The 22,949-nt window shown below is 42.6% G+C and overlaps 1 protein-coding gene across 1 annotated transcript; it reads right to left on the bottom strand.

The window, feature by feature from the left end:
- Positions 1-1,742: 1,742 nt before the first annotated feature.
- On the bottom strand, positions 1,743-22,244 carry ZMYND10 (zinc finger, MYND-type containing 10). Its single transcript, XM_015417859.1, has 12 exons — positions 22,150-22,244; positions 18,277-18,385; positions 17,345-17,461; positions 15,908-15,961; positions 15,533-15,685; positions 14,122-14,210; positions 13,541-13,641; positions 12,680-12,852; positions 10,106-10,231; positions 4,693-4,814; positions 4,062-4,187; positions 1,743-1,908 (listed from the first exon to the last, which is right to left on the bottom strand). Exons 1-12 carry the CDS (start codon positions 22,242-22,244, stop codon positions 1,797-1,799), a joined length of 1,377 nt encoding a protein of 458 aa, XP_015273345.1. The 3' UTR covers positions 1,743-1,796.
- Between the last annotated feature and the right edge of the window lie 705 nt (positions 22,245-22,949).

The following is a 22,949-nucleotide window of genomic DNA, read 5'->3' as shown; positions in this document are numbered from 1 at the left end:
AGGAAAACTTTTTTCTCTTCCCATTGATCCAATGCAAAGGTGCACACAAGACTGGTCCACTGAGGTTTCCCAAGGGAAACGGAGCAGAGAGAGGATAGGATTTGTTAGCATGAGCAATCAAGAAATTAAGGAACACTTAATTAAGGACATTATATAATTATATATATACTTAAATACAGCAACATGCTACCTGAAACTTATTTATTGTTTTTGTTTTAATTAACACCAAAAAAGGAGAAAACAAGGTCGTTTTTCTCAATAGCAATGGATATGTCATGTGTTATATTCTCTACTGTGAAACTATACAGCTCAGTAAACTGAAATTCTTTAATCAACCACATCCTTTTCCCTTCTCTTTCCCCTGCGTAACACTCAAAGCTTCTGAAATAACAGTACAACTCAGACACTAGATGAGATGGTTTGTAACAGAGCTTCTGTCTGGCCTATGTGTGTTAGGTACTTTACCACAGCAAACAATTTGCAAGCTGACAATTGCTCTTAAGTTCTGGTGACATCAGTGCATAAATCAGGGCCAAAATATATGATCCATAATAACACATGCAATTGTTTTTACATCTGTGGAGTAGGAAACAGAAAGGAAGGGTTCAGTACCTCCTCTCAACGTGATACTTCTCTGCTTCAAGTTACTCACTCTTGGAAGAGGCTTTTCCTTTTTAAGAAAAAAAGTCATCAAGCTATAGTTTCACAACATGTTAATTTGTGCACGTAATGCACAGCTTGACTCTTAGTTTCAGTAAAGGCAAGCAGATTTGAACCAGAATTGGGCATACGTGTCTCTGGACTGAAAGTCCAACATGCAGGATATACCTGAAACGCCAAAATGACATTCTGTTTCCTCAGATATGATAGGAAATTTGCAAAAAAACCAGGAAGGTTAAACTTTTGAGAAACTCTACAATATGGAGAAGCAACATTCAGTCTGAACTGAAATTTAATACTGACAGCGTCTGACAGTGTAAACTGGTGTGTGAAAAAAGCCCTGGGTGTGTGCGTGTGTGTGTGTGGGGGGGTGGATTGAGCCTTTTAGTTCCTGGTGACAGCTCTCCAGAAAGCTTGTTTATAAAACTGAGGCTCAGGTGATTGTTCCCCAAGCAGGAGAATTCTGTCTTGTTGTACTATGGGCAGCAGTCAGAGCCGCTGTTCGTATGAAGAAAAAACTTGTAGGTCAACTTCATCACCTCTGTTGTTCCTTTACTGGTGTAGATACTACAGCTAATCTCAGGGTCAAACTAGACATTTTGAAATCATTTAAAAATGCCACAAGAGCCTGATCCTGATTGGGCCCACACTGCAGCGCTCCCCCCCCTTTTCAAGTGCCAAAATAGCTGCTGGGGGGCATTTTGGCACTTGATAAGGCAGGGGGGAGGGGGGGCAAGAGTGCCTCGGCTCACTGTGCTGTGATCCTTGAGGCATTCTAAAATGACTTTGAAATGGCGTCATCATCCTTGTGGAAGCCATGGGGGCACCATCAGATCTACTTTTGCCCTCAGTTCCATGGGGCTAGAGAAGCCACTTGGTATAAAGCAGTATACAAGATGGCATACAGATTCAATAAGACTATACCCAGGGAGTATCTTCAGCATTAGTTAGTACTTGTGGTGTAACTGAAAATAAAGATAGTTTGCAGTTTCAATCCCCAGTCTGAAGTCTGGAGCAGTCCATAACCCTCCGAAATTCAGGAGAAATAAGGCAGCAGAGATGTCCCAAGATCCAACCCTGAATCTTTCCTATCCGTTCAAAGGAAGAACATGAGAAAGTTCACTGGCCCAAAGAAACTACTCAGTAGGCTTTGCCTGCATTTTTACATCATCTTCTATTTTCTTCAGGGCATCAGCCATCAAGTTGCAAGCTTTCTTGTGCTTCTGCCAGTGCTGGACTTGACACTCTCTGCAAAGGGGAAAGCGAGAAACACAAAGGGTTAGAAAAATACATAAACGTATTACTTGGGATTCAGAATAGAAGACGGAAGGACAAATCAGGAAGATGAAGACTCCCTGACCACTTAACAGCCCACTATTCCACATGGGGCTGCTGAATATGCTGAATTTACGGCAGGAGGGCTCCTTGGGTCTTTTCTTCATAGACAGTTCACAGACTGTTTGGCAGATTGTTTCACTTTCGAGGAGTTCTGCTAAATGCAAAAGTTGTTGTTAATGCTTGTGTTTTTATATTGGCTTGGAACCAGTGCAGCGTTTTCATGGGCAGAAGGATTTCCACATGCAAAGCAGAGTTTCTCCCCTTTCCCCTCCTATTGTAGCCTGAAATGCTCCCCACAGGCAACAACAGGAGGGTGTGGTGAAGGGGAGAAAATTACGACTCATGGAAGGAAATCCTTCTGTTCATGGAAACGCTGTGCTCTACAGAAGTGGAGTGTTGTACCAAAGAGTGATATTAAAGACAAGAGCGTAGGAAAAGTAGTATACTAATATTTGAATCAACTAACCAAATTAATTAATTATCCTGCAGAGTGCTAATACCACTAATATCAACCTCAGTGAAGAACTTAAAGATCCAGAAAAGTTTTTGAGCTCCCTTAGGGTGATTCCATATGCATGTTCATTTATGAATGGGGCCACGTGAGAAATTCTGTGCTTCTGCCAATGTTCTTGTGTCCATGTATAGCTAAGCAGAAAGTATGTCATCCCTCATGTACCATTTCTCAGGCAGTGCAATATTTATTGGAACTTTCTATTTTTATAAAATTACAATGTACTGGTTAAAAATACAGCTATAATGAATGTGGAGTCTCCGGCTACTTTTGTACTAACCGTTTAGTCTGGAATTGCCATAACTTATTCACTCAGTTTTAATGGTGAATCCAGATGGTGGTATTGGCAATATCATGTCATTGGCATATTTATTGCATTTGTTGACCACCCATCTTTTTTCCAGATCTGATCTGTGAAATTTTTACACTTAAAATGCAGTTTTGGTCCCAGGATGTCCACTATGGACAATCAAAGTGATATTGAGGTTTCGTAGGGATACCATCTGTTTATATGTTTACATCTGCTTCCAATTTAATTGCTTCCTGTTCTCTCACAGCTGGTTGCAGCTTTCCTCTAAGTCAATCATTCATTAGCAGTTCTTGTGCTGATGTGTGTGTTAAATACTTTTTTCACTTTGAAGCCAAAGTCGCTATTCATTTAAAAATTGTGATTTTGTGATAAGAAATAAATCAAAGATTTAAAAAATAATGCGAAATGACTTTGGCTGCAAAATGAGAAGCAGTGCTTAAGTCCCACCCTAGGAATGACGATCATTATTGATGTATGAGTGACTGAGATAATAGGAAGTAAATAATTAAGCTGGAAAACAAAGGGGAAAAGGGGGAAATCGTAGGGAAAAACAGAACCTTTGCTGAACAGAATTTATTGCAGATTAAACATATGGTAAGATCTTGCCAGTGGTGATGAGCAGTGCTGGATTTGTAAAGGGAAAACAGTACTATATTAAGTGCTATATAAAACATCCTTTTCAGTTTCACTTACAGTGGATTGCAAAGTATGGCAATACGAAGTGTAGTAGTGTAGACATAACCTCAGATTCAAATCTTCTCTCACTCCCAAACATAGTGAGTCTTAGACAAACCATTATCTTTGTCCCCCATTATGCAGTAATTACTAGGATGACTACAGGGATGACTGACATAATGGGTGTGAAGTGATATGAACTCTTAGGAAGAAAAACTACATGAATGCCAAGTATTACTATTAATATAGAATGCTTCTATTCTGATGTGTTGACAAAACTCCCAGAGGAAATGAATTCCAAAACAAATACATGAAGAATTGTTTGGTGCATCTGAGCAGCAGTAATATTAGTTATAGGTCTGTACGAAGCAATATTTGTATCCAGTTAGCCTGACCAGCAGGAGTCTGCATCAGCTGAAAACCAGTAAAGTGTCCTATAGAGCTTATGACAAAGGCTTCAAACAAATGGCTTTCACAGGACAACAGTCACACATTGTTACCAACAACTTGATGTTCTACAGAGTGTACAAGATAATATCAGAGGTTTGCTGTGCTAGGTGCACTTACCTTCTGCAGTACCATTCATTCTGGCAACGGGAGCAACGTTTTGCTGCCTCAGACCCACACACTACACACTTGGGTTTATCTGGAACGAGGGCTTCAATCACATCCAGGTTGTATGTTTGTGCCCATCTGATTTAAGACAAAGCAGGCTTCAAAAAGAGCCACAATAATAGGCAATTATATTAACTACTCAATTTTTACCCTTTGCTACATGATAGATGGAACTTTTAAAAGTTTTACATCACATACTAAGATCACTAGTGTACTTTAAAGAAATTGATAGCTGGTTAAGAAAAACATACTGAGTTAAAATAACACCATATACACTATACCCTGGGTCCCCAGTGTGGTCCCCATGATGCTCACTGACACCTTTCTGGGTGCCCACCAAGTGTTTTTAGAAAGCAGGCAGGGCCAAGGATCTTTATTGTGTGACTGTAGGTAATCTGCAGTGGCCATTTTGTGGCTGGTTCTGCTTCCTGTGACAGCCATTTTATGGCAGGCATTTTGTGGCTGTAGGTTGTATACGAAAGGCATCACGTCACACAAAAAAAGTATGTTCTGTGCTTTAAGTAGCCTATAGCATTGTCCCACAATAAAAACCTTGGCAGCAGAAACTCTAGTGAAGTCTTACCTGCAAGCCTGGCTTCTCAGCTCCTCCTCTGAAGGGCTAAACATATTGTTTACCTGATGCTTGGCAATTGCCTGCCATTTTCCAGAGTTCTCTCTGACAACGCGATCCCAGATTACAGGAACCTGTCAGGACAGCAAAGAATGAAAATTGTATCTCTCCCATGCCACAGATCCCAGTGTAGTAGTAATTCCTAGTGTAGCACAAGCACATCTGGAGATGATAACTATCAATTTATATCAGATGAAAAGCCAGTCACTCACTCTCAGCCTAATCTACCCCACAAGGTTATTGTGAGGATAAAATGGAGGACACGAAGATGATGTAAGCTGCTTTGTGTCTCCAAGGGGCAGAAAAATGGGGTATAAATGAATAAATAAATAAATGCCAAGCAGGCTGAACTGGTGTGCCTGGCATCAAAAAAATCCTCCATCGGGATGCACCAAAGTGACAACTCAGTAACTGTAAGATTAAGATAGACGTCAAGACATTTAGGCTTGATAAATGTAAAAAAACTGCCACATGGTTTAGAGTTTACTTAAAATAGAACTTTCCTGATTTCTCTGAAAAGAAACACCCAGGCGTGGGCTTCCAAATATGAGAGAAAATTCTGGCCAAGAGCAGCTGTGATCAGGCTCCAAAGGGAAAGCTGCTGTTTCAAAAGAGCTGTCACCCCTTCTGAGTAAAAATAGCAGCCCACAGACTGAGAGCAAGCTTTGCTCTGTGGAGAGTAAGAGGTGGAATAAGCCTTTTCATCATCGCTTGGCATGGAGACAGTGGATGAGTTCATAGCTTGCTGGGAAGCTTTCTTTGCCAGTGCATGTATGAGACAACTGTAGCTTGTTTTTCATTTCAGGATGCTAAATTTCAGTCAGTTACCAGTGTAAACTAATATGGGAATGACAAGACTAGAACTGACATTTCAGACTTCACACAAACACACACAAAGCTGGTTCAATTATTTTTAGTGCACTCTGCCAGCCTTTACATATATTTTTTTTCATTTTACATATCACTGCCACATTGCTGGAGCTTTCACTGTCTTTCCACCCAATTAGTGTGCCTCCTTGCTCTATGGCTTCCTATAAATTTGCCTGCCTTAACCTGCATTGCCCAAGCTAGCCCAATCTGGTCAGATCTCAGAAGCTAAGCAGGGTCGGCCCTGGTCAGTCTTTGGATGGGAGACCACTAAGGAAGTCCAGGAGCCCTATGCAGGGGCAGGATATGACAAACCATCTCTGAATGCCTCCTGCCTTGAAAACCCCCATGGGGTCACCAAAGTCAGCTGTGACTTGATAGCATCTTCCACCACCATATATTTGGGAGAGAATAATGCTCATATCTGCTGAGAAATATAAAGATCTTCACCTTCAGAACCCGTCAAATCCTGTAATCCTGATTCTGAATACTAAGAATCTAATCTAGTTGCATATTTTAAACTAATTTTTTTATTTACACAGACTGAGCGTCCATTGGTTATTATCAGCGTCATTAGAGTAGTGGAATTTTTAGCTGTAAGCTACAGCACGCAGCTGTGGAATATGCAAGAACCCTTAGCAGGACATTCATTAATAAAGATTATGCATGGAGGAAGTCAGGGTACAAACAACAATGTTACTTTCTGTTCCTACTTTAGGCAAAGAAACTGGAATCCCTGTTTAGGCCTTGGTTGACACAGTAAAATTTCTGAATAAATTCCTGATATGCCACCAGGTTCTATACATCCTCCGAAATATAGGAATTTGAGGATTGAGGTCTCTGATGGAATGACCGGGGAGGTTAACACGCGGACTGCTGGTGAATTTATTCAGAAATTTGTGTCAATCAAGGGTTAAACAGAGATTCCAGTTTCTTCTCACATAATAAGAGCTGAAAGAAGCATTGTTTTTGTACCCTGACTTCCACATGTATAATTCTTATTAGTGAATGCCCTTTAAGAGTTCTTGCATAAACATCCCACCAAGTGACTTCTGTAGCTTTTAACTAACAATTCCCCTAGCATCTGATGAAATAATAAGAGATGAAGGTTCAAGATCTGAACATAAAGTTAGTCTAAAAGGAGCAGCTGGATTTTAAAAAAAATTTCCTACAAATATTTACACACCTAGGTAAAGGTAAAGGTTCCCTTGCTCGAAAGCCAGTCGAATCCGACTCTAGGGTTGCGGTGCTCATCTCCGTTTCCAAGCCAAAGAGCCAGCGCTGTCCAAAGACGTTTCCGTGGTCATGTGGCCGGCATGACTAAACACCAAGGCGCACGGAACGCTGTTACCTTCCCACCGAAGCGGTACCTATTTATCTACTTGCAATTTCTTGCTTTCGAACTGCTAGGTTGGCAGGAGCTGGAACTAGAGACGGGAGCTCACGCCGTCATGCGGCACCCGGGTCTCGAACTGCTGAACTACCGACCTTCCATAGCTTGCAGTTCAGCGTCTTAACCACTTGAGCCACCACAGCTCCTATTACACACCTACCCATGAATAATTACTAGGATTTAATTCATAGCTGCCTTTGATACCTGATTGCTGTCAAGTTGTCATTAGACAAAAATGTAATTTTAAATCATTAGACTACAGGGTTCCCTAAATATGTCAACCAGGGGTCATTTCCTGCAGGAGTGCACAGGAGCGGAGCTCCGGCAGTAAAGAGCCCAGGGGACGGGCACATGCAACAAGCCCCACCCCCTGCTCCCAGCAGCCCTCAGTCAGAGCAAGAAGCAGCCAGGTAAATTGCAGAGCCCCCCCCCGGCCCAAAACAGTCCAGTGGCACCTTTAAGACCAAGTTTTATTCAGGTACAAGCTCTCTCTCCTCTGTGAGGACAGATCTGCACGTCCCCCCCCCCCGCAATAGCTAGCAATCCAAAACAGTCCAGTGGAGCCTGAGTGGTGGGTGTTGCCTTCTGACACACTTCCGGTGATGTCAGGGGTTGTGGCATATGCAAATAAGTTATGCTAATGAGTTATGCTAATGAGCTCCTGCACCTCTTTTTCTACGAAATGACCCCTGATGTCAACTATTTGTGTTTCTGCCTGAAAATGTCTTCCGTATGCTACAAAACTATGACCATGTCCAGTACTCGATCACCTCAATTCTATTATGAATGCACTAAAATCAACTAACGTTTGCTTGTTGCATTCCCCCTCTCAATGCAGGAACTCCAAGCCAACCACAACATGTGGTAGCATAGTATGTTACTAACTCATTATATTCTTCTATTGGATAGACATCCTTAGTTCTACATATACATGCTTGGTTCTAAATATCTACAGCTGACAATTTCATAAGCCATACAGATGCTGCTTTATACAGGATGCTGATTAAAGAGCACAGTAAAAAGCTTCAGGTTTCTGATCTGGCAGTTGAGAAGTGTTTATAATCACATTGTCTGTTACACAGGTCTTATGATAAATGACGTTATACCAGTTTGGAAGCTTGACTATGCTGTGGTTGTTGCAAACAAAACCAGAATTCTGCAGCTGGAGAGGAAAGGCTTCCAAAAAAACAAAGGAGGGTGGGATGGAACTGTAGTATTAGCTAGCTAGAATCTGAATCTTGTGTCATTAGGATAGAATGACTGAAGTCTTGCAAGATTTATTTTTCTTTTTTAAAAACTAGAGTTCCTGTAGTCTACCAGTGTGACTTAAATTTATAAAGCAAGAGTGCATACTTAGGATCTCTAAACAATTAATGCACAGCTAAGCTGGTTAAGTCACCCTGAACCCTCAACTCTTGCTTATACAAGGTTGCCTAGTTCAGCATCCTCTGGAAAACACAAACAAAAAACACAAAGTAAGACTTGGGTGATTCACCAGAAATTGGCCTTCTGCTGACCTCTATTGTATGACATTTTGAATCAATTATGTAGATATCTAGTTATCCCAGCCACCCTATCATGGTTTGGATACTGGAAGGCCAGACACCAAGCTAGTTATCAAGCACTTTTAACCCAGGTGGGAGTGGGGAATATCAGAGCAGAAGTCGCATATCAATACAAGTATGTACCAGAGTTCCACAATCAAGTTCTATGCTATTTTAATGCATACATTTTCTAACTATTTTACCCCAATGCTGGATGTACTCTTTCCAGAAACTCTGGTGCGAATGGCTATTGTGGAACTATTGTGTCCTCAGAGAGATAAACAGAGCTGATCATTATGCTGAATCATTGAGCTTTTGTGCAAAGAACCCACTACACAACAATGGCGATGAAGGTGGGATCCTGTTGAGCAAGCCGGGCTCCCGGAGCAACTGAGGAGGCAGCCGACCTCTGCCGCTCCCCCGTGGATGCACACTGACGGCGACCCGGCTGCCTCCACGTCCTCCGCGCTTCTGCTGCGTAGCACGATGGCTCTGGCTCCGGGATTGGGAATAGTTCCCATGTTCGATCCAACTCGCCCGCAGCCATGGGGAGCCTGGGTCACCGGACTCAAGTCCATCCTGATCTTCTACCAGGTCACCGAAGAGAAGAGGAAGAAAGGCCTCCTGATCGGCTCCTACGGTCCCACTACCGTCAACCTGGCCCAGAACCTCCTCTCTCCCACCTCGCTGGACGATGCAACATTTGACCAGATCGTCAAAGCCCTGCAAGACCACTTTGTCCCTAGCCCACCGGAGATGTCGCGCCACATGGCTTTCCATTACAGGAACCAACAACCACGGGAGTCGGCCACCGAGTTTCTGGTTGAGCTCCGCCGCCTCGCGGCCGACTGCAAATTTGGAACCCATCTTGATATTGCCCTCCGAGACCGGTTTGTTTGTGGCCTCTGGGAAGAGAAGACGGATCACCGAAGACAAGAAGCGCACCCTAGCTTCCGCCCTCTCAACGGCCACCGCATGGGAGCGTTCTCACCTGGTGCCATCACCAGGAAACCGCAGCGCACCAGGCCACAATCGATTCCAGGGACTCTGAAGCAGAAAGGGTCCACAAAAACCATTTGTCACACGCAAGAAGGCTCCAGGAGGACCATCGCGTTCCACTCGGGTCCTGAACTCGACTGCCTCTTTGGAGTGCGCCAGTTGCGGTGAGGCGTGTGAATGGAGGACATGCTGGTTCAGGGACGCCATGTGCAGGAGCTGTGGATGCTCCAGTCACATTGCCCACGTCTGCTGCTCGTGGAGGGCTCACCACCCGAACCAAGGATCCTAGTAACACCGATAGGATCCCTAGGTGGACATTCAAACCCACCAGTAGGAAGAGGTGAGCTCACTAGGGATTGGTTAGGGACCAAATAAATACAGGACATCGCAGGCTTGTTTTGTTGTTGTGTGTACGTGTGCTAATAAACAGAGCTGATCACTATGCTGAATCACTGAGCTTTCCTGCAAATAACCCACTACACAACAGGAACTCTATACAATTTAGGGAAGTGGAATTGAGAAAAACATAAGAACAAACTGGTTTAGGTCATGTTGGATGTACCTGCTCTAGTATGAGATCCTTCTTGGGTGGAACAGGGTCTGTCACTGCTAGATGGCTCAAAAATCTCTGCATCTCCAGAAGACTGGGGAACTGGTCAATGACGACATCAGTCAGGAAGGCACGGAGCTAAATCCAGAGATTATGTTAAATATGGAGCCTATAATGATCAAAAGTACAAACAGCTCTACAGTATGACTCTAAGATTTTGCTGCTTAAGCAAAAAAGAAGAAAGAATTTGGCATTAGCCAATATCTACTGTTCAATAAACAACAAATAAAAGTAAAAGTTTACCACATTTGGAATCACAAGGACACTATCAGCTGAGAGTGCTGTGGGAAGCGCATAACCATTATCATTCCATGCACAAATGGTCAAACATATATTAACAAATAGCTCTTTTGCTTTCAGATAAACTGAGAAACTGGCAATCAGGTAGTTGCTGGTCCTGCTTTTCTACAGCTCTAGGCTTGGGGTGTGTGTGTGGATTGGGAAACTTGGAAGCTGCTGACACAGGTGGGACCCCTCCCAGTTCTTTCTTCCAACTGCATAAGTAGGCAGAGCCAGGATGGAGTAGTGGTTAAAGAGTTGAGCTAGGATCTAGGAGACTCAGATTCAAATCTTCACTCCGCCATGGAAGCCTTCTGGGTGACCTTGGGCCAGTGACACACTCTCAGCCTAATCTTCTTTACAGGGATGTTGCAAGTATAAAACACAACAGTGGGGATGTGATCCGCCACTCTGAATCTCTACTGGGCAGAAGAGTGGTATATAAATGAAGTAAATAAACAAGTGGGCCTGCAGTGATGGCTGCTAAAAGCTTGTTCACCTGCCTCTCTCTCTGGGCAACGGCAGCATGTAAAGGTTTTGGTGGTGGCGGCAGCCACTGCCTTGAGAATTTGGATAAGAGAGAACAGCAGCAATGGCTACTCTTACCTGATGCTGCCTCTCTGTTGTTGCTCACCCACTTGGGTAAACTAGCCATGGGCAACAGCACCCAGAAACAAGTATCACCACTACTTACTTGTCCACTCATTTATCTGGGGGCAGTGGTTGTTGTCACTAATCTCTTTAGGGAGATCACTTTCACCTTGCCCAGAGGGAGAGAGGCAAGTGAGCAACTGGCAACAGCTCCTCCCAGGTGCTACTGTCATTCATTCAGGTGACTCTTTAAGTGGTGCTGGAACCTACAAACAGCTGCTGTCACTTCACACCAACCTACTTGCTTACATGCTTGCCTTCATCAGGGCAGTGAATGCCTCTCACACCAACAGCTGCAAGCAGCTGCCACTTGCTCTTTACTAGCAGAGGAAGGAAAAGGAGTAACCACATGACACTGCCACCACCACCACTGGCAGTTACTCATATATCAAGAGAGGGAGGAGGGGGAAATTTGCTGTTATACGCTCACTCTTTTGGTCAGTCTTAATCCTGACTCAAGTGGGAAAAGCAGAAAAGCAGTTTTGCAGTTCACTGTATACACAGTCGTTCAGTCTGAGATCTTTGTGTATAATCAATTTCCTCCCAAATAAAATGTCAATAAAATTAGTGCTGTTTCTCATTGTGCACAATGTGTATTTTTTCTCCCAAGGTAATATCCTTTGTTGTTGTTGTTGTTGAAAAACAGTTTTGAAGCACTCACAGTGCAGTGTTTTGTACCTATGTTTCTCTCAGATACACATTCATCACTATTGTGATTTTTGTGTAAAATGTGGCTGTACTTGTTTGTGTTGTGACACTAATCTTTTCTCCATGTATGGGCATTTTCTTTAATCATCTGTTTTACAATTTAAAAATCCCTCTTTGGAATCTGCATACCCCCTGTATTAATGTTTCTACACAGCAGTAGATGTTTAACTAGATTAAAAACAATTAAACAGCAGCAAAACTATTTCCCTACAGCATACTGCTTTTTTCTGCAACAAGGCAATTCATCTCATCTTTCACAGATGGAGTGATTATTGTACTATTATCACTGAGAAGACAGTTGTAGGGATATTGTGCAGTGACCACATTGTGCTATGGAAGAATTCAAGTCTAGGATAATCCAGTGCCCACTTACCTGGGACTAGGTCCCATGGAGTTTAATTAATCACATTACAGAGTTGACAACTGGTTAATCACCTAATTTTGCACTGATGCTTCAGTCACGTGTTTGCATATTACCAAATTGTCAACATGGGTATCTTTCAGATATCAAAGGAAGTATAAACTATCTTAACATGTTATAAACTATGTTAACATTGCTAGAAAAAGCCATCTTCAACATTTTCCTTTACATTGCTTTCTATTAGGCAACACACCAGACCCAAGGAGCCAACACTCCCCCAAGAGTGCCCTTAACTCATAATCTCTCCAATTAATGTTGGCCCCACCGACTAAATAATTAACATTTTAGCTGATCAATCTAATAATTATCCCAGATAGGGCTGTAATTTGGACTCAGGTGTGATAGCAGACTATCTGATCAAACATTGCTCATTCCTAAACCTGGTTCCTACTATATATCAAAGTATTCAAATGTAAACGTAGCAAACAAAATGCATATCCAGTCTGCATACTCTTCAGTCCTTTTACCTTCAGCAGCTGGCTTTTATTGAAGTTATCAAAGTTGTACTTGCGCTGGCATTCTGTGCTCAGGAGGAGGTTGTAGAGAGCAATCCACACTTGTCCATCCAACTTAGTAATCTTTATATGGTCTTCATGAGGCACCACATACCATGCCCCGTTCTCATACTTCTTCATCTTCCCTGAGGAAAGCAACACACACACACAGAATCTTAGATCCCTGTTCACAAGGCACACTTATAAACAAACACTCCAGTTTGTTGCTTCTGGTCACATTTGTCACATATGCTGCATTATCTTTGCATGAGTGTTCTTTAAAGGCATAAAGAGCAGCAGAGGGAAAAGCAAGAGGCAATAGGAAGTAGCAAGGGACAAATCAACATGAAATAAAGTAACATGAAAAATGGACCTGTGGTAAAGACAGGCACTGAATTTTTAATAAGACTAACAAGGAACAATAAGGAATAAGACTAATAAGGAATAATAAGGAACATTAATAAGGAACAACTGGTAACAGGATGTGGAGTGAGGTACAGATTGTACATGTTGAGGCATATGCCTTGGAAGGGGAGGGAAGATCAGCTAAAAAGGCACATATTGGACATGATGTCAGGCATTTAATATGTGCTGACAGTCCAGAGATATAAAAAGGAAAAAATGTGGTTAGTCAGTCCTGATATTCCAAGCTCAGTCCACAAGCAACAGAGAATCCAACATCTTTACAGCAAAGATGTCACGAGGAACATCAGTTCCTTTAAATCCATCTCCTTCTGACAGCTAAACAAAGAAACTGGAACCATGGCAGTGTTCACTGGTTGGAAACACTGATTCTCTTTTGATTGGGGTAGTCTCTTCACCCATCATACACACCTTCCTCATAGCAGCTCCATGGACAATGTTCTACCAATTGCACCAAGAGACATGGAAAGTTGTGGGTATTCAGCATTCTTGTCACTGCACTCACTGGCAAACTAACAAAGAACATTGCAAAAAAAGAAGATACATTGAAGATACCATTTTTATGCAGTACAGTCTTCAAGACTTCCAATACTTTATGCAAAATGGAAGTGACAAAAATTAAGACCTCAGTTACAGCTGTGTGTCACCAAAAAGGGAAGAATCCTTCCCATTGCTATTATTGTAAAACAACCATAATTTCTTATCAAGTGTATCAGGACTGGTACAATCAATTGCTTTAGTGGGTCTGACCAAAAAACAAAATAAACCATTACATCCACCCTTCTTCAGATTATGGTACATTCAAGGTTTTTTTTAGTAATGATGTTCATACCAATGTAAAGATTCACATCTTCAGTTCCTAGTGATATACTAGCTCACTAAGTCAGAAATGCTGCCTCAGAAACCCTTGAAAGGATGAGACTAGGAATTTAAGAGGAAATAATCTCTTCTCCAACTGCTTACCTCATCCTCTATGAACATACTCAACATACCTCTCTACCTGATCTGTGATGAAACGCAGCACAGACAAGGCTTTCAATGAGATATCAAACTCCATTATCTCTGCTTGCTTCTTTAACTCCTGAAAGGAGAAATGGTCAAACAACACTAGATTTGATTTTTCAGAAGAACCGCTAAGGCATAAGCATCACTTTTGTCAAGTGCTTGTGATGAGATCTCAGTCTTTTAAAGTAGGTTTTCTCAAGGTCAAAGTAAATAACACATATAGCTATGTGAACATGTTTTATATCTAATAATCAGAAGGTGAAAGATTTGAAGGGAGATTGCATAAGGAGAAGTGAGTAGGTTGGAAATACTGTCTCGATCCTGTTCTCAAATGGCCCAGTCACTCATTACAATTAGTACTCAATTATATATCTCTTTAGAGATGATAGCTACAAAAAAACCTGGTGGAATGACTGTATATTTTGCTATCCAGAACCTAAATCATGCAAAAGTCCTGGTAAGTGGTTCTCCAAGTGAAAGAGAAAGTAAAACAGATAATATAAATTCTTTTCCCAAGCTCACTGCAATGATAAGGTGTTAGATACGAATGATCAGGCTACGCCTAGCCCAGAATGAATGAGTATTAATGTATTTATTTTTATTTACATCATTTATATAGCATCTTTCTCTACAATGGGACTCAAAGTAGCATATATGATTATTCTCTCCTCCATTTTCCCCCTTACAACAACCCTGTGAGGAAGATTAGGCTGAAAGTGTGTGACTGGCCCAAGGTCACCCAGCAAGCTTTCATGGCATGAGTGAGGATTTAACTTCGGTTTCCAAGATCCTAATCTGACACTCTGACCTTTACATTCCATTGGCTCTGCAAATTATAAACTCTGAACTATAGCAATGGAAAGATAGCTGTGGATAAAGTAGTCAGTTGGAGGTTAACCTGAAGCTGACCAAATTGCATTGCTTCAAGGAAGAGAGTCTGTCAGATAGGAAATATGGTTACAACAGTTTGCTCAACTGGAAAAAGATACAAGGTTAACAAGAGATGCCCAGTGGAGATGAAACTCTTCCTGAAAAAATATCTGCATCTCTCCAAGGACTTTTTTCTCTTCTGGCTATTAAAAATTAGTACAAATTTGGACAAAAGCACAAAAGGCACATGCATTCTGGAGGCTGTGAATTATTTGGATCTTTGCAGATAGGTTTTCCAGGGCCCCTCCACCCCACCCCTCCTCATGCAGTATTTCATGAGGCTCAGTAGGCTGTAGTGGGGGGGGGGTTCTGCTTTGCACAGTACTTTGGATTTAATCAAATATTTCTGTGTGAAGGAGCACCATTCAGATTTCCCACCTAGGGTGTTTAAAAATCTTGGGCCAGGCCAGAGTTTGATTTTTTTTTTTTAATCAGAAGAGGCCAGCTGGAAGTGGGAACCCATGCCACCTGCATTGATGAAGCATTTTGAAGATCCTCAGGCTGAAGCTTCTTCTCATGCAGAATCTTTCCACAGGCACTCTGAGCTGCTAGAAGGGTCAACTTCCGATGGCTGTAATCTATCAAGTCCAGAATGGTATCCTCTGCTGATTCACAGATTTCCTGCACAAGAAAAAAAAAATGCTGGATTCTGTGGAAGAAATATAAATCATCTTTCAAAAGGGAGGGAGGGAGGCACATCACAACTTAAAGCACTTTTTTGGTCACTCCTCAGAAAATCTGTCAGGCTCCCCTAATATATTGTCACCATTAAAACCCCATAGTTCACCTGCAGTGATCTAAGCTATTGTTTTAGGTCATGTACATAGTCTAAGGTGCACTTACTTTGTGAAAAAATACTGTCTCCAAAAGATTAATAATTGAAGCTTCATGATGCAACTGAGAAAGAAAGAATAAAGCATACATTATACAAATGGAGCTTAGTAGAGTCACTGCCACTGCCAGAACACAGAATGGGATACAGAAAGATATTAAATAGCATTCTGTTGTAGAGTCATGTTTCTGATGTAAACTAACAGGTGAGATATGAATGAAACCATGAGTTTGTTATGATCAGAGCAGACAATTATGAGCTGGAATCTAAAGCATAAATGAATCTTTTGTATTCAGAATAAGATATAGTATTTCACTTGCACCCAAATGAGGGGCAGCCCTCTGGATACAGACCCCTTGACCAGACAGTATGGAAGCTTAACAAAACAAATGAACTCACTGAAATCCACTCCCCCAGCAAAGGAAAAAAAGACTATAGTATCAGTATTATAAGTTCCCTTCATAAAGTTCCCTTACAAGTGTATAAGCAACTAGCCCCCCTTCCCGTCCCACCCTGACTTAGCCATAGTAATCCATGCAACAGTCACCTCCAGGCTAGACTACTGTAACAATCTCTACACAGGGCTGCCCTTGAGAATGATCCAGAAATCACAGCTTGTCCAGAATGCAGCAGCATGGCTCCTTACTGGGACCCCACTGACAGCGCATATTCGTCCAGTGCTTCACCAGCTGCACTGGCTCCCAGTCAAGTACCAGATCAGGTTCAAGGTTTTGGTACTGACCTTCAAGGCCCTGAATGGTCTGGGACCTGTGCATCTATGGGACCATCTCTCCCTATATATCCCCCAAAGGGCATTACACTCTGGAAATAGGAGCCTCCTGATGATCCCTGGCCTGAAAGATATCTCAACCAGAGTATTTGGCCATGGCGCCGGCCTGGTGGAACTCTCTGCCTAATGACATCTGGGTCCTGTGGGACCTAATGCAGATCTGCAGGGCCTGTAAGACAGAGATGTTCCACCAGCCTATGTTTGAGGACAGCAATGGTTTGACAAGAAGACTGGCCTCCCCGTCTCCTCCCCTCTAGAAAGGGATATGGAATATTCATTGCCATCTGACTAGTTAATTATTTTTGTTTTATTGTTTTTAAATTTTATTGTGTGTGTGTGTGTATATATATACACATCATATTTATTAGAATTGTATTTATGAGTTGTTGTTAACCGCTTTGAGCCCTTAGGGGGAGGCCGGTATCTAAACTGAAATAACAACAACAAAAAATAATAATAATAATTCAAGAACATACACGACAAAACCAGGTCAAGCTAGGCTGCTGAAGTAGAAGCATCATTTCTCAACACTACCTTACCGGGAATTTCTTATGATTCATCAAGCTTGGCTCTGACCTAACTCCAAATCAGTGCTGAAGGAGGTGGGGCTTGTTTGCTCAATCCTCCCCCCCCCCATTGCACCCTTTTCCATTCTTACCACCAAGTATATGGGAATGGTGCTTTTTGGTTTGAAATCCTTCAGTCTGCATAGTACAGGGAAGATCTTCTGTTTCCAGATCTCCACAGTGATTAATTCCTCAACAAGGGTTGGTATCTAGACAGAAAAAGTATTAATATCTTTCAGGCTTAAGTGTTTGGACTGTGAGATCTAGGTCAGAGTTAAATTCTGGAAAAAATGAGGACTTGGGAGAGAGTTCCCTATAACAGTTACATACACACAGATACATCTTTCCAGGCTGGAGGGCAAAACATATTTGCTTAGAAACATGTGCTTGTCTGTAAGGAGCATGATGCATCCCTATTTCTCTTGCACCATGATCCTAAACATATTTAGTTGGAAATAAATCCTATTGACTGCAATGGGATTTTCTTCCAAGGATGGATACATAGGAGGATTGTAGCTTGAGTATGGAAATTCAAAATTATTAACAAAGACTAAATTGTAGCTTAAGGAAATTCAAAATTATTAACAAAGACTAATCAGCTCCTTACCCCCCAACTATCTATAACAGTATACACTTTCATAGATTTCATAGATTATCATTTTAAGGCCAAACTACATATTACCGGTGACATGAGTCTGTATCATTTTTGAAGACAGATGTGACCTTGCAGTACTACTGTTTGTAAGAATGGTGGGGCCCAATTTGGCTCAGGAGCATGACATGAAGGGGAGGAGGGATTTCAAGCCTTCTCTCCTGTGCCATTTTCTCAAGCAAAAATAGCTGTTAGGGAGTCATATACACAAGTGTATAAACAAGTGCATTTCTGAGCATATAAACAGTATAAGAGGAAGATGTGTTCTTGCGCAAGAATATGAAATACGGTAAAACATTGTTCAATGGAACACAATATTTGCCATGTTCCAAATAAGTTACATGCTGGACGATACGCAAGTACAATCATTACCTTGGCATAGTTCACCAAAAGCTCAGTAAGGAGCTGTTCATGTCCAGCAGAAGCACTCAGCAGGGCCTGCATGTTCAGCTTCTCAATATATTCATGCTGACGAAACCACCTAGGAAGTATGGTGAGAGAAGTTAGTACCCAGATCCTACCTAGTGTCCCCTTTCTTCTCCAAGCCATGGAATGTATACATTTACCATTTCAGCCTGCCACAACTTCTTCTCCCTAGCTATTCCTTTTATGTTCTACTGAATAGAACTATAGTTTTCAAAGCTGCTAGAATGTGAGCAATATACCTAATCTGAAAACTGAGTTAACTGCTGCCAAGTAACTATTCTTTGTGAAGCAGAATGCATTCAGGAACGACTGAATGAGATCTAAAGACTAGAAATCTTGCTCCCCTAACCTTGGAAGGCAACACCCTTAAAGGTAAAGGTTCCCTTGCTTGAAAGCCAGTCAAATCCGACCCTAGGGTTGCAGTGCTCATCTCTGTTTCAAAGCCGAAGAGCCAGTGCCGTCCGAAGACATTTCTGTGGTCATGTGGCCGGCATGACTAAACGCCAAGGTGCACGGAATGCTGTTACCTTCCCACTGAACTGGTACCTATTTATCTACTTGCAATTTCTTGCTTTCGAACTGCTAGGTTGGCAGGAGCTGGAACTAGAGACGGGAGCTCACTCCGTCATGTGGCACTTGGGTCTCGAACTGCTGAACTACCGACCTTCCACAGCCTGCTGTTCAGCGTCTTAACCACTTGAGCCACCACAGCTCCATGCAACACCCTTACCTGGGGAGTTTATTAATTTTAGAACATTTATATCCTATTTTTCAAGTTGGTGTTGTATTTTCAGACTTTAATATTCAAGGTGGTGTTGTACTTGTAAACTGGAACTGTGAGTTTAGCCGCACTGGAAGTAATTGGGGATCCACACAGGTGCTCTCTTTCGGTAATCTGTTCCAGTATAAGTGATTGTGCTGCCTGCTGCTGGAGTCCACTGCTTTTAAAATGCTCTCTTTGTAAATAAACAGATATTACAAAGATGATATAAGTCTCTCATCTAACTAAACTAACTAAACTAAACATCCATTAGAAACTAAACATCTTCGACGTGGTCTCTGTGCTTCACACCCATGGGATACAGTGCACCTGCGCTGGATTTATCAGTATTGTAGCAAGCTCTTAACGGATTTTCGCGCCCAGACCTCAGGCATGTGCAGGAACCCCACCACGCTACAACTGCACTGCCACAATTGTGGAAATTGCAGCAACAGAGTTTACCTGTGTAATGGCAATTCATCATTGTTTATATTTCCCTAATTCGACTGGCTTTTGAGCAAGGGAAACCTTTGCCTTTTAAACAACCTGGTACCTTGAGACTAGAAGTGATCCAGTATCTTCTGTCTAAAAACCACTGGTAAACTCGTGTGAATACTTTCAACATCAAAAGATTTCAAAGTCTTTTCACAGGTTGTGCATGATTATCAGGAGTTGTATTTTATTTCAAAACATTCCATAGAAAACACATTTCTGGCCTCCTTAAACCTACACAAAACAGATGTTTTACTGCTATAAATACCCAATTTTTCCAACGCTGATATTTATATGAAGAGGCACACATCTGTAGTATTGCCTTATTTGATGAACATAAAATCTGATGCCTCAGTTTATCTATTTATCTTATTTGGAATACTTTGGATCTCACCTTTCTGATAAGACTCAAGGCCAACCTATTTTAGAGATTAATTCGGTCATTTAAAAATGCCACAAGGGCCTGATCCAGATTGGGTGCAATGTGGGAGCAGGTAATCTTGTCCCACCTCTGAATGCTTGTTTCGACACTTGAAAGGGGCCGGAGGGGGAACACTGCAATCAGAATCCAGCTCTTGTAGAATTTTTAAACGGCCAAAGTAATCTCTAAAATGGTATTGGTGTCCCTTGGTCAGAGCCATGGACTCCATAATGTCTAGTTTGGTCCTCAGGGACCAAACAACAAGGTATCACCAATGAATCAAACAGATTAAAAAAGATGAGAAACTCACAAGAACTTGCATTTCTCCCTGTTTCCTCCTCCTCATACTAGTTCTTTCTGTCCTCCAGGGAGTCCCCTATCCTTTCGCACACCCACCCAGCACACCCACACTCCCATTGGAGGGTTTGAATTTCCCGCCAAAGTAGCTATTGGTGAATGCTGGGGGAACTAGGATCCTAGGTTCCTATTGTTTAGAGGAGCTAAGCTCCTAACTGTAGCTGCAGACCCCTGGTGGCGGTCCGTGTACATAATAACCACTATACTCCACTGGCTCTTCCCTTCTTCCCTCCCCGGGCAGCCTACCTGTTATCTGTTCCCAATCTTCAGCTATATGTATTGTTTAATTTTCTTGATTTATACCTCACTTTCTCCACAATGGAGACCCAAAGCTGCTTAGATCACTCTGTCCTCCTCCATTTCATCCTCACTACAACAAATCTGAGAATGTATAACTAGCTCAGAGTCACCCAGTGAGTTTCCATGGCAAAGTAGTAATTTAAACTTGGGTCTCCCAGATCCTAGTCTGAAACTCTAACCACTATACCACATTGGCTTTCGTGTAGTGGCTACTGTTGAATAGTACCAAGCAGCTGAGCTTGCCAGTGGTTGCTACCAGGCCTGGCCCCATGAGTTCTCCCTCAAAGGCCAAAACAGGCCTGGAAACCCTCCCCCAGTTTTACTGACAGAAACCTAGCCTTGAAGGCTGGCAGTACAGTAGTTGCTGCTGCGTAGCAACAGCCAGTGAGGGCTTTCATTCCTTAAAGCTACAGATTATGTTTCCATTATGGGGTGAGGTTTGCAGAAAAAACTGTTGTGTGTGCATATATATAACTGTTTTGTCTGTTCAGGACTCCAATCTCTGACGGTACAGCAACTGAAAGGACCCAATTCTAACAGACTTATTGGACTAGCTACAAAGAAGGCATAGCCAGCAGTGACTTGGGAACAGGTATTTGTGTTCATACCAGTCCCCCCCCCCCCATAATTTAAATCTGTCCACTCAAACAGTAATTTTCAAATTATTGCTCTTCAGATGTTTCTGCTCCTGGTTTTAACATTCAGCTGTTTACAGGAATGAGCAGGGCTCTTCCCCCACTCTCAAGACACAAATATCAAACATTCTCTCCTTAACACCCTTTAGCCACCCACTCATATCCATTCTGGTACAAAAGTAGACTTGTCTCCCTTTTCAATGCATATTGCTTCTAGGGAAAGTGTGGCTCTGTTCTAAATTCCTTTCCTGGCAGGGCTGCTAGGCCTTTTATCCACTCTCGCCTGGGTGCCTGGACAAGAGAGAGGAAGATTTAATGCACTTCCAAAATAAATAACGTGCAGTCAGATAGAAATCCAACAGGCGAAGCACAGCGCAGTCAGTCTGAACTGTTGAATTTCTATCTGTCACGCAGACGGAAACCCTATTGTCTCTTTCTGTCCAAGGCCAAGCAGCCCTGCCAGAAAGAGAACCACAGCACCCATAAGGGCCGACAGAGGCGAGCTGCTCTAGATTAACAACGCATGCAAAAGCTCTCTGCCGCAGGCCCTTTTTAACTCCTGCACCACCAATGTTCCCTCTAAGCTGTGGAGTCTTCTGAGCAAATATTCTACTTTGTGAGCTGCTGGCATTAAAGTTGTGAGCGAGCGATTTGGCTACTGCATAAATTAGCTTGCTCTTGACGCCCTCCTTCCTGAGCGGAGACAAAAATCTGTGAGCTGGAGGCTAAAAATCTGTGAGCTAGCTCACACTAACTCATCTTAGAGGGAACACTGTGCACCACCACTATGGAATGGCTTCCCAGAGACTCTGTGCCAGGCCCTTTCACCCGGTACTCCTTGGCTCTCCTCCTACCCGTCATCTCCGATTGCTCGCAACGGGAAGTTTTTTAAGTCCCGGACCAAAAGTTCAGCTTCGCCCGGCAGCAAGACGGCGAGCGGCTCCTCCATCGTGGCTTCGAGAGCGACCGACGCTGTCGCCATGGAGACGAGATCCGGCTGTTGAAGCTGCATCCTCTCCTACGCCCTCCAGCGACAGAGGACTGCAATGCAGCCCCACCGGGAAGAGCGAACGTCCTCGCTCCTCCCAGCTTGGGTAGCAAAGGAGGGGGCACGGTCGCCCCAGCATGAAAGGAGGGCGGCAGATGCAGCAGAAGAAATGCATAAACCGGGCACAGATTTAATCCAGTCAGGAGCCAGGTGGAAGCCGACACTGAAGGTCGCACTAATGCCGGGTGGAAGGACGGCTGCAGTTACTTAAAGTAGTGGAGAGCACTTTCGGTTCTTTGCAGGGTTAGTGTCGCTTTCAGCCCTGGATTAGTTATACCCTACTAAACCCACTAACGTCAATGGATTTCGAAGGGTGTGTTGTTTCTGTTTATGATTGCCCTGCTAATCTACCAGAATAATTACCTCTACTTACTCCCAAACATTTGTCTGAGTTTTAAAAACAATTTCCTACAAGACTTCTGTACAGTACAGAAAATCCAAATTGCCACACCCTTTCTAGATTATAGCTGTACATAGCATTTTTGAAGCCACAAGTAAGGTTCTGGCTGAGATACTGCTTAGGTTCAAGGCATTACACCCTTTATGTAGTCTTGTAAAGCAGCAGAAGTAAATGTTTTTGAGCATATGCAGACTACTACTTTAATA

This window comes from Gekko japonicus, unplaced genomic scaffold, assembly GCF_001447785.1.
Source record: "Gekko japonicus isolate JY-2015 unplaced genomic scaffold, Gekko_japonicus_V1.1 scaffold314, whole genome shotgun sequence".
In the NCBI taxonomy this organism is placed as follows: domain Eukaryota; kingdom Metazoa; phylum Chordata; class Lepidosauria; order Squamata; family Gekkonidae; genus Gekko; species Gekko japonicus.
This window is presented reverse-complemented; position numbering and strand designations above follow the sequence as displayed.

What these genes read in the sequence shown, in the direction of transcription:
- ZMYND10 (XM_015417859.1), bottom strand. Translation starts at nt 22,244, where the DNA reads ATGGAGGAGCCGCTCGCCGTCTTGCTGCCGGGCGAAGCTGAACTTTTG. An exon ending in TTTTGGTGAACTATGCCAAG is followed by an intron (nt 17,462 to 18,276) that starts GTAATGATTGTA and finishes TTTTCTGTCTAG; the next exon opens with ATACCAACCCTTGTTGAGGA. An exon ending in AGGATCTCATACTAGAGCAG is followed by an intron (nt 4,815 to 10,105) that starts GTACATCCAACA and finishes CTGTCCTGACAG; the next exon opens with GTTCCTGTAATCTGGGATCG.